Source organism: Eptatretus burgeri, chromosome 15, assembly GCF_056783735.1.
Source record: "Eptatretus burgeri isolate ZD-2024b chromosome 15, Ebu_testis_v1, whole genome shotgun sequence".
NCBI classification, from domain to species: Eukaryota; Metazoa; Chordata; class Myxini; order Myxiniformes; family Myxinidae; genus Eptatretus; species Eptatretus burgeri.
Genome location: NC_140975.1, coordinates 31,189,364 through 31,201,863, shown reverse-complemented (window position 1 = coordinate 31,201,863; position 12,500 = coordinate 31,189,364). Strand labels below are relative to the sequence as shown.

Below are 12,500 nucleotides of genomic sequence, written 5' to 3'. Positions count from 1 at the left end.
ACAAATCAACAGAGTATATGGGATTATGAATCTGGGATGTCAGCATCATGAGCCTACATGTTCATTTTGGAATCCAAAAACAGATGTATACTGCAGTCTGTTTTTCATTCATTCATTTGATGGTTTATATTAGGCCTTCTCAGTCTTTCACACCATTCATGTATATGTGCAAAGTGTGGAACTGCGCTATGGCTTGATGCCTCCCCAAAATTCAGTGGCATTGTGGTTGGAGCATCCTCTCTGAGTATGAGAAGGTTGGTGGTTCAATTCCAACTCTTGCCGAATCATACCAAAGACTTTTAAAATGGTATGTGCTACTTCCTCACTTGACACTCAGGATGGCTTAGAGGTATGCACACTCACCTCTAAGCTGTCTTGCCTGGGTTTGAATCCCGACCCAGCTTTGGCTGTTATCCTGGTATTACACAGGCAGGGTGATTCCTCAATGTGTATGCATGCCACCCCTCAGATGGATGTTAAACTGGCATCCCGTCTGCTCGTATTAGTTGGTGGATGTTAAAGATCCCATGGTGTTCTTCGTGAAGAGTTGGCAAGCTAGCGCCAGAACTCTGAGCAAATTACAAATTCCTGCCCAAACCAACAGAGGGCACTGTATCAGTGGCACAGCCGTGCCATTAGCCAATGATGCTATCCCGCAGCCTTGTGCTGCATACAAGCAATGAAGATTTGATACTCAGCATTTATAGGATAGAGCGTGGATAAACCTCACGGGCTGGCACCCATAAGGGAGAGAGGGGTTGGGGAGAGACGGGAGATATTTCTGCTTAATTGCCCCACTGCACCCTTCAGTGCTTTTTAAAATCTTGTGTATGGCTCACCTATAAGATCCTATAGTACCCTTTCTAATGTTGTGTTTGACTCATCTATAACATCATACAGTACCCTTTCTAATGAATTATTTGTAATTCAAAGGCGATCAATAATCGAGATGGGCACTTGTGTAAACAGTTGTAACGCGCGTATCAGAACACAGAGGGTCAAACGCGCCCTACAATGAAGGGCAATCTGAAGCCGCCAATTGTTTCAACGAAAACAATGGAGAGTGGAAATACCATTTTAAGGAGGAACCTTGAGAGCAGTCTGATATAAATTCTCACCACAATCGCGGATCGGTTGATGGGACAGCACGGGGATTTGAATTTACGGGAAAGGACACCTCTGAGCTATATTTGGGACCATGTTCCACATCAATGATCCATGCACCATGTAGGTTGATGACTCCATTATTATTTGGATGCTTGCTGTATTGTACAGTACCTTTACCTTTCCTTGTCAACAGTTTGTTTCCTGTAAATTAGACGGAATGCATCCATTACATTTAAAACGGAGACATTGCTAGATCTTTAATAATGTCCACAACCTAGTGCAGATAAAAGAGCTCTAAGATGCAGCAGCCTTTTGTTGCACTTCACCAAGACAGCAGCTTCTATTCTTATTTGACTCCACAAGGGAACAAACAAATCCAGGAGCAGATATGTCAGAGACGAGCACGCTATATAGATACCAACTAAACTACATGCAACAGTCCCACAGCCTTCAACACCAGACATTCCACAGAGGTCTCCCACCAAAGTACTATTGTGATCCAACTGGATAGTTTGCCACTGCTTTCCCAGCAGTCAATCAGGGAAGGAACTTTTAATTTGGCCATGGTACTTGACGATAGCTTGCGTACTCTTCGCTTAGGACACTGTGAGATCATTGACGTCCACCAGCAAATACAGGCACACGAGACACCCAGTTTGACATTCATTCGAGGGACCTGTCGATATTCGAACCAGGATACGGAGATACAGTATGTATGTATATATATATATATATATATATATATATATATATATATATATATATATATATATATATATATATATATATATATATATATATATATATATATATATATCACTCAGTTTATTACATGGTCCCAATGAGTATTGTAATGTGACAAACTGGTCTGGGAACTTGTTTGGGGCTGCAGAATTTTGCTGGTGGCTACATTAGTTTTGACACAATCCGCAGAACTCAAACCGGGTAACGGGAACAGGCTGTGACTGTTACAATATTAAAGTTGACCTGAATGTGGAGAGACGCACACACACACACACACACACACACACACACACACACACACACACACACACACACACACACACACACACACACACACACACACACACACACACACACACACACACACACACACACACACACACACACACACACACACACACACACACACACACACAGTACTGTGTGTGTATATATATATATATATATATATATATATATATATATATATATATATATATAGCCTCTGGCCTCAGGTGCATTTCTGTGTAAAGCAGAAGCATGAGCGCGCGCGTGAATGTGAGAGGGTCCTTCCATTGAGCGATGGTTGTTTCAAGATGTTTTGAAAAGCACCGGCCCAAACATGTCCCTACACATGGACTACGCGCCACTGGAATGAGAAATCTTACTCGGGAGGGGCGGTGCAGACGCCCTTTAAATGCCCCCAGCGTTCTCTGATGGGCGCACTACGCGACCAGCTTGTTGGAGCCGAGCGTTCAGGTTCAGTTTGAACATACAGTTCGCAATTGTACTCATTGGTTTGTGAGCAGGTGAGTTTTAGTATTGGGGGGGGGGTGCGGGAGGGTGGGGAGGGGAATTGTTGGTCATCGAGATTATATTGAAAGTAGCTCGATGTTGGGTTAAAAGTTACTCGGAAAACGCTGTCGCATTTCCGTGCAGCGTTTTCCCTTTATCTACACATTTAAAGCTTGCTCCTCGCAGATGCAAAGGATAAGATATTTATAAAAGCAAACTGTTGTGCAATGGCCTGTGCATAGAGTTTGTGTGTTTTAGATGAGCTTCACAATCCGATGTATTTTGGAGAGAAGAGAAGGGGAGAGAGTTATGTGTAGAGGAGGTGCTGATAGTCCACCTTTGTTGTGCAAACCTGTGCAGGCTACACATTATTGCTAGATCGACTCGCATGGTTGCTTCAACAATGATTTGGGTTTGCATTACATTTTGTTCCATCATTTATTTAACCTTTGCTCTGCTGCTCAGTGTCATGCACCCCCCCCCCCTTCCCTCCCATGGTTTACCAAACTGTCTTCAAATGGCTTTATTATCTGGCCGAGAAAGTGAACTCAAACTTAGGAAGGACCCTTGGGACCTAGAGGATTTTAATCCTCTAGCTTTTCTGTGACAATGCTCAGCCCACATTCCTTGCCAGTGAAGCGAGCAAACTGGGATCTTCGCAAAGTTCCTTTTTTGGCTTTAAGGATACACTGCCACCACTCTGCGGGCGTGGCTTCCATTTTTCTGTGTTTTGTCTATATTACATGTCTAACAGATAGACACTGGCTATCTTCCAGATCAGTGGGCATCTCCTCCACACGCATCACCAATCACTCCCCTCCCCACCCCATTAATCAAAATATACTACAACTACTCGCTACTCGCTACTCCATACTCCATACTATTATCCGACTTTTTTAATGGCTCCAATTATTCCCACCTTGTGAGGTCACTTGGGAAACCTTTATGACCTGAGTTTTTCACAAAGTGGCTGGCCAGGCCTGATATTTGACTGGAGGTGATTTTGGATTTATTTGTTCAGTGTGCCGACGTTAACTCAGCTGCTCCTAGTGAAAGACACTGTGGGATATTCTACGTCCGCCAATGACCAGCGCTGGCTGGTGGGTCTCTGCCTTAACATCCCTCCGATGGACAGCACACATTGACGCTTTACCTTGCTTGCGAAATATCTGGTTGACAGTTTATAGCTGGGTGGGGATTCAAACAGGTGAGATAGCTGAAAGGCGAGCGCACACACATATAGACTATCTTGCCAGCCAAAGCCATCAACCAAAAGCTTTGTAACATTTCCACTTGAAAGTCATCCTGAGAGCTCATGTGTTAGTTCTTGGAATACACTGAATGAACGTGTCATGAGGGGTGTGCTCTCCTCATATGTTGAGACATGGTGCAGGCTTATGACATCTCCTTAAACGCCATTACATGGCACGGCCTGCTCGTCCAAGGAAGCAAAGCATGTTTGGTGGTTGCCAAAACTGAATCATCTGAACGCAAGTTGCTTGTTCATTGCAGGGTTTTGCACAAAGGCTGCAAAAGGGATGCACTTTGACTAAGCAGATTTAATGCAAATCGTGCTCTCCATTACAGGTATCTACTTGGACTATCATCCTCGGGGGTTGTGGGTTAAAATCCAACTGAATAGGGCTGTATTAAAGATTCAGATATGGAAAAAACATAAAATAATTCAACTAGTCCCAGAAGCATTACTGTGGTGTTCACAGATTGTCGACGAAACCCAGCCGGCCCATGAATGACCTTTAAGGGAACGGTTATCTTATCTGCCAGCCCTCTTCCGTCTACCCTATACTGTGAAATGCCAGTTCACACTTCCTGGTTGCCCCCAAAATGCCTTCAGGGTATATAACTTGGGATGGCCATTAAAATGCCACAAAGGAAAGGGCAGCACAAGCCACATTCCCTTAACAGAATGACACGAGGTAAAGGGTGTGCAGTTTATAATTCCATAATCATTTGACAACCGTTGTAAGTAAAACAATACAATAATCCATTTCACATGTCCACTAGTATTTATGTACAGGTCTGTGTGCATGACCGACTGTGTGTTTTAATAATTCCGGTTACAAAACATTTCCTGTTTAGGGAACTTGAACATTTTCGCCTAAATCGTGTGGCTGTGCGTTGTTTCTTTCCGCAAAGCCTTTCTCAACACGATTACAATTCCCTTTATGGGTTGAGTTTTGGGCTGAGCACTTTGCTTCAGCAAGACCCTTCCTGATGTGTCACCTCCTCGGTGGAGGCTCATTTGAAGTGGCCACAATGCTCGTTGACCTCTATTAGATCACATCATATTGTTTACAATGTCTTTTGCCTTTTTTTTTCATCTTGGAACCCTTCCTGGACAAGCCATTCCATTTCCACCTCTTCTTTCGAGAAATGTGCAAACTTGCTATGACGTACATCGTGTTAAAGCAGGAACTGCGTCTTAAAAGCCCTAGAGCCTTTGTATGAGAATCGTGGACCGATGTGACTTATTGTCGTTATACAGATATTATTATTCTTGCATTGCTGGGTGGGCCTGGTCTTTTCATAGGTAGCATTTTAGTGCCCATTCCAAGTTCCTCAACTACATCGTTATTATTATTATTATTATTATTATTATTATTATTATTATTATTGATGTATTTTTCTTGTATCATAAGACTAACGAGGAAAGTTGGAGAAATGTGGTTGGACATTCATATGAGTCCGAGTGTTGGTCGCAAATAATGGACATATATTTATATAATTTCAAATGAACAAGAAACAAACATATGTATATGTGGGAAAAATTATGCACCCAGACCAGGAATTGAACACAGATCCTCTGGTGGAATCGTACCAGTGCACTGCCATCGGAGCTATCTGAGCGACCCACCAGCTGAGCATGCAATTCTCCCAGATATTGAGTTACCACTCTCTTTCCCCCTCTGCTTCCTGGACACTCACTGCCAACCATAGGAGCAGCGAGGGCCTGTCCATGAGAGGATCTTCCACCCGTGGGGGGATAATTCTATATCCGCTTCCCCCTGTGGGGTCAATTCCATAGCTCAGATGGCAGAGCACTGGTACCGTTCACCAGAGGACCTGGGTTTGATGCCCAGTCTGGGCACGTAATTTTCCCACATATACTGTATATATATATATATATATATATATATATATATATATATATATATATATATATATATATATATATATATATATATATATATATTACATTATTTTGTAAAATATAATGAGTGAGATAAATGTGACAGTGTCCATGAAAAGTTACATCTATAAGCATGATTAAAGACTCATGTGACATTGAATAGAGGGTAGGATGTCTCGGCCGGTAGCTGGCGAACTTGCTGTTGAGCTGTCTCACTGATGTTAAATTTAGTTCTCAGTCGAGTCGAATCCAACTAGAACTGCCGGTCTGGTGGAGTACCTGCACGGGATGCTGCATCTCGGAGCACGGTTTCCTTCACATGTAGACATAAAGCCTGTTGGCCCGTCTGCATTGAGGTTATGGATGTTAAATGTCTCGCACTGTCCCAAAACAGTCGACCACTGTCTGTCAGTAACCTAAGGTCCCAGCTTACATTTAATTCGGACATGTTAGTGAATAATAAAGTAGTATGAATGGTACATTAGATTAACTTGATGGTTATAATGTGATGTAAGTTGATGATAAGCTGGTAAGGTGGCCTCAATGTATGCACACTCATCTCTCAGTTGTGTGCCTTGGGTTTGAATCCCGACCCAGTTATAAACGGTCATCCCGGTGTTTCGCAGGCAGGGTGATTCATCAATGTGTGTATGCCGTCCCTCAGATGCACATGAAACGAGGCATCCCGTCTGCTGGCATTAGTTGGTGGACGTTAACGATAACAAGGTGTCCTTCACGAAGAGTAGGCGAGCTATTGCTGACACCCTGAACAAATGTCAAATTCCTGCCATAACAACAACTGGGAAGGCAATGGCAAACGTCCCAGTATCACTCTTGCCAAGAAACTGCTTCAGCAGTCTCAATGCTCTGCAAGAGTTTGGCACATCAGAGGATAAGTTAATGATGTGTGGATACAACACGGACATGATGTACCAAATGGCCACTTCTTGTTTCCAAATTTATTTGCATAATATCCTCAATGAAAGGCGATGAAGAATGCGTGAATCAATTGCTGGTGCCCCTGTTTTCTCCAACCAGTCCAGCAACGGGTTGTTGCTTGTTCTGCGGTGTTGCTTTATCAAGAAGTCCCGAACTCGACTCATCGCACAGACACCCATTTGGCACCTGGTCCAGAGATGAGGCTTGTCTGGGCAGCTCAGGAATGTTTCATTGTATCAGAAACTGTGTAAACGGTTTTAAGCACTCCTGCACCCTCGCTTCAATGCACTGGAATGCATAAATATGTGCCAACGGTGTCCTTGCTCATTGGATAAGAATAATCAATTGGAGTTTCTTTCTTTGTCTGTTTACTGAGTGAATCTTCCAAAACTGTTTGCTAAAATTTAAGTGATGCTGGAGATAACAATGCATGCCTTTCCGGTTGACAATGACTAAGCAACTCCGCTGAATGGAAAAATGCACGTTGATTTTGCAGCTACAGTGTGTAACTATCCTCTACAATCTACATGCACAGTACATCTCCCTAAATCCTTGATGGTACAGGTGACTGTGGTGGCCCAGGACACCTGAACGATTGCTGTTGTTCGAAATGTACCGTGGGGTCTTCGACTCTGTTAGCAACGGCAGGTAGCTGAGACAGCCAGCTTAAGCATTCCCTGAAGGGTGGCTTGCTTTGAGATGCAACACTCCCCAGAAATAGGGGCACCACATTTAGTGGTGTTACAGGTTTATCTATTTGACATTCTCATCTGAACCGATGGCTCACGATGCCTGGAATCCAGGTTCAAATCCCATGTGTATGTATTTGTCGATCATCTCCGAACATCCTTGTACTTCCTCTTTGAGTATCTTTATGTCTGCAAATCTGAGCCTGCGTGTGATTTATTTATTTAAGCTCCTTTATCAGCCGTAAGATGAACATTAAAAACAAATAAACGTTGTCTTGTCAAAGTTTATTTCAGGTTGTGGAATGATATGCTTGCCATTGTTGACCTGTGCCCTTCCACAGGTGACTGCAGATAAAGCAAGATGCCTGCACAACAGCAACAGCCGAAGAACGGTGGGGATGCAGATCGCTACCTGTTTGTGGAGAAGGCATCGGTGGTTAACCCAATTGCACAGGCCGACTGGTCTGCAAAGAAACTCGTTTGGGTTCCTTCCGAGAAGCACGGATATGAAGCAGCCAGTGTCAAGGAAGACCGGCCTGATGAGGTCCTTGTGGAGTTTTCAGAAACTGGCAAGAAGGCCACGTTCCCCAAGGACGATGTGCAAAAGATGAACCCGCCAAAGTTCTCCAAGGTGGAGGACATGGCTGAGCTGACTTGCCTGAATGAGGCCTCAGTTCTTCACAATCTGAAGGATCGTTACTACTCTGGACTGATCTATGTGAGTATAACATTTGTTCATGCAGTCGAAGGACATTATTTCCTGCCTGATGACTGGCCATATACATATTACGTACGGAAAATATTTTGTAATCTATGACATCCCATTCCTCGTCCGCCCCTTCTGATAGGTCGGATCTGCATCCGAACCTGAACCAAAATGTAATCGGCTTGTTCTTATCACACAACCAACTAGAAGGGCACTCAGTAGAGCACATACCTCCGCCACCTAATGCCTGATCCACGAGAACATATCGGGGCCCAATACATTTTTAAAATATCATGCCACACAGTACTGTATCGAATTATGCCCTTTCTCTCAATGGTGAAGAATCACTTCAAAATTTAAATTATTCTCGTACCCAGATCCGGATTTGGATCTTGACCAAAATCAAACGAATTCTTCCTAGTGGCACCCCCAACCTGTCCAAGTTTCATCCGAATCCATCCACAATTTTTGATATATCGTGCTACATATTTGTTTAGCCCTATCTCTCAATGGTGAAGAATTACTTAAAAAATGATCGGATCCGGATCCAGATTCGGATCTTCACCAAAATCTAATCATTTTATCATCGTCACACACCCAACGTGTCCAAGTTTCATCCAAATCCGTCCACAACTTCATGAGATATCATGCAATACTGCATATCGTTTTTGGCCTGATCTATCAATTGTGAAGAATCGCTGAGAAAAATTCTAATATCCTGATCTTCATCAAAATCGAATCAATTCTTCCTTGTCACACACCCAACCCCTGCACCAAGTTTCGTCCAAATCCGTCCACAACTTCTTGAGATACTTTGCTCACAAACTAACAAACGGGGGGTGAATACACACCCTCCGTCCACCGGTGGCGAAGGTAATAAATGTTTGTGATGTTCGATAATGACTGCATGACATTGTGTTTGTGACAAAACTCTAATTGGTAATTAATAAAATTGCTAATCTGCTTCCTCTATAATTTAAGCTCCCTATGGTTTGTGCAGGTTTTTCTCTTTTTTTTTTTTTTTCCCCAAATTATATGTGGAGTTGAAAGATTGCACCCCACTGCACTTCATATGTCGATCTGTAAACCGGTCATAAAACATACGAATACATTATGTAGTGCATGAAGTTTCACTCGGGGGGCTTCTACATATTACAGATGTAAAATTATCAGAGCACGATCAAAATTCCATCACTTTGTGGATGTACTATGTAGATGAAACCTGATGTGAGAGGTGAACGTGTCATGGGCTCAACGTCTATTCAAGGTAATTTTATACAAGTCTCTACAGCGGTGCGTAACTGTTTTTAAGTGTGTCCTCGAGACCTCGACACATTTGGCAATCATCCTTTTTTTTTATGTTTGAGTTTCTCAACATCCCAATTGCATTGTGCTTTAAGGCGGCTTCCAAAATAGTACAGAAGGAGAGTTGAACATCGAAGCAGTGAAACGTTGAATCGGTTGGTGAAGACTCATTTGTTGTGGGTTGGAGAAGATGGATTAAGACGTACAAGGAACTTTGGCGCAGGAGGAGGCCCTTTGGCCCATCACGCCTGCACCATATCAACACTACCTTGTTTCACTGCAACAGATGACTTTGTTTTACTAGGCTTGTGGGGAGGAGGAGTGAGGAGGTGAACAGTGGGGGCAGGTTCAGGGGCACCAGCAGAATGTTATTTTTAATCACCAACAAAACGATTTTTTTTTTAGCTGATGTTTTTGGTGGGGGAGAGAGGGGGGGTGGATGTGAAAATAGTTGTAGGGTGAGAGATGATGAAGCACCGACAAGACATTCACCTTTGATGAGAAACTCTTGCACTAGTTGTCACAATCATTACACATGTACATACAATCACCCATCCATAGCTGAGTTATCTCCCAGTCCAGTCACTACCCACGTACCCCTCCATCTCCAATGCTTCTAGGTACCCGTCTAATTCCATTTAAAAACTATCTAATGTTTCTGCTGCCACAAACTTTGCAGGGAAACCATTCCAATGCGTTCACTACTCTGACTGAAAAACCCCTCCTGCCTTTTTACTCTCCTAACTTTCCTCTTGAACTTTACTATCAGGCTGTGGCTCCTAGTGCTGTCCCTCTCCATTATGTTGAAAAACTACATATATTTTCTCTTTACCCTTCATTACCTTAAACATCTTGATTCAATCTCTCATCATCACCTCCTCAATGTATAAAGTCCTGTTTCCTTCAGCAACTCCTCCTAGCTTAGTCTAGCTCGGCCTGGGATCAATCTAGTCGCTCTGGGGTCGACCTTCTCCAAGGCAACTATATCCTTCTCAGATGAGGCAAGCAAAACTGCACACATTATTGGAGGTGAGGCCTCACTAATTTTGACTCGTACCCCTTCCCTGTGTGCTTACCCCCAGTGTTTATTACCACCCCCAGATCCTCCTCATTTATCACATGCTTCATGGCTGCCCCTTGCTTTAATCCCTATTTTCATTATTCTTAACAATCTCCAGCATCTTACATTTCCTTATTATTAAACTGAATTTGCCATTATTTGGCCCAGTCCACTATCCAGCACAAAACTATCCTGAATCTGATCACCTTTCCCAACCCCTACCACCCCACCCAGCTCCCCTCACTCTCTCTATTAGCTATCTTACCTCCAAGTTTTGTGTCTTCTGCAAATTTGTAAAGCCGACTCTTAACACCCACTGTACGATGAAAATTTAAACATGAGAATATCAGGTTGGTCTGAGTAAAGACCCGACACCCTCCGGTTGGTGTAAGTAACGATCTAAAGCACTCAGGTTGGTGGGAGTAAAGATCTGACCCTCTTGAGCTGGTGGGAGAGAGGGAGTTTGTGGTTTTTATTGACATTGAACGATATATGCGAAATGCTTGGTTAGTTGTGCTTTACCAAGGCTTGAATTAAAAACCAAACAAAGAACATGGATTTTACAAATAAACGAATAAACCATCGAACAAAACAGCAGCAACACAAGGATTTGTGCAAGATTACCATAAGTTATGGCACTTTGTTATGCTACGAGGCATTGCATAAGCCGCAGAACATCAGGGAATTTCCAAATGAGCTACGTGGACTTCCTAATAGGGAATAGGATGCAATGGCGAGAAGGAGAATCAGGGATCGAGATGAGGAAGAAGTATAATGGAGGGAGAGGAGGGGCAGGGGGCAGTATGCGATGGCTAAATATAATGATGAAAGGGAAGAAGGTGAAAAGAAAATGATGGAAATGGAAACAGTTATGAAACAGAATTATATGATTCTATAGTACAGTATAAATATATTCAAACTGTCCTCTTTCTCCAATGACTAAAGAAGAGGCGTATCGTGTGTTTCCGCAATGCCCGTGGCATGGCTCACGGCGCATGGAAGAACGCAGATATGGGACACCAATATTCAACCGATAAGGCTTTTCTAGCTCAGTCCTCTGCCTGCTTGATGCCCATATCAGGGCAAAGTTTTCCTTGTTTGCTTCTCTTTGGGCAGAGATGGAAGGGAGGGAAATGAGAGATCGTGTTTATGTTCTTGGTGATTATCCCAAGTCTTTGGGCTCGCAGGCCTGGGTTCCTGCCAAATTACCCAGCAAGGAAGGCCCATGCCGAGACCTGGTACATAACTCTAGCGCAGTGTGACCACTGTTGTCTTTGCTTATGGATGAATGGCTGCCGGGGTGAAAGGAGTAACCAGGGGTCAGCCTGATAAAGATAGTCATAAAGAGGGGTACATTAAAAAATGGTAGAATTTGTTCTCCTCTCACCCTCCTCCGGACCACTTTTGCCAAAAACGTACCTCTTCATTCCCTTCCCCTTATTTTCTATCTCCTTCCCAACTTGCCCCCTCCACCCAATCATTTCTTTATCCACTCATCCTCTTTCTCATCCTCTCACCTATTTTGACTCCTCAATTTATTTACTACTTCTACCACTTTCCCATGCATGCCAAATAAATCGATGGAAAAAAGGAGGAAATGAAAGTGAATTAACCTCTTTCGAGTAGAGACACAGAGAGAAAATGATGATCGATCATAACCAAAATTTTCCCTGAGCTTTACACCTCACCATACACAGCCGAGTGAGTACGTGATGGTAGGGTTCTTTGTCCTTTACATCGATTCACCCATACTGGATGAAGAGGGTTCCAATGTCAACTTGATCGTTATCTTGCATCAGAGCAGGAAGGCTCCGCAGTGTGTTCATTTAATTACCGTGCAAGTACAGTCGGGTTCCAGGTAACTACTGCTCTGGCCAAGCGACAACAAGGGGCTCCGCATTGCGGAGCACGTTAAGGCGGTTGGCCCATCTGCGACCGTGTAATTGTAATGAAGGGTAAACGGCGGTCATTTCGTGGTTCAGTGTCATGTGTATGTTTCAGTCTAGTTCCTCATGCCAGAAAGAA

The 12,500-nt window shown here is 43.3% G+C and overlaps 1 protein-coding gene across 3 annotated transcripts in view; it reads left to right on the top strand.

Annotated features, from left to right (window-relative positions):
- LOC147011838 (myosin-11-like) overlaps positions 1-12,500 on the top strand; it is a 115,819-nt gene that overhangs the window by 34,107 nt on the left and 69,212 nt on the right. For 2 of the 3 annotated variants that reach the window (XM_085857218.1, XM_085857216.1), the window contains exon 2: positions 7,746-8,122. In XM_085857218.1, coding sequence (XP_085713344.1) covers positions 7,766-8,122 — 357 coding nt within the window. In that variant the 5' untranslated portion in view covers positions 7,746-7,765. Of the gene's footprint in view, positions 1-2,484; positions 2,640-7,745; positions 8,123-12,500 lie in introns of those variants that run through there. The other variant, XM_085857215.1, reaches the window with a different exon arrangement.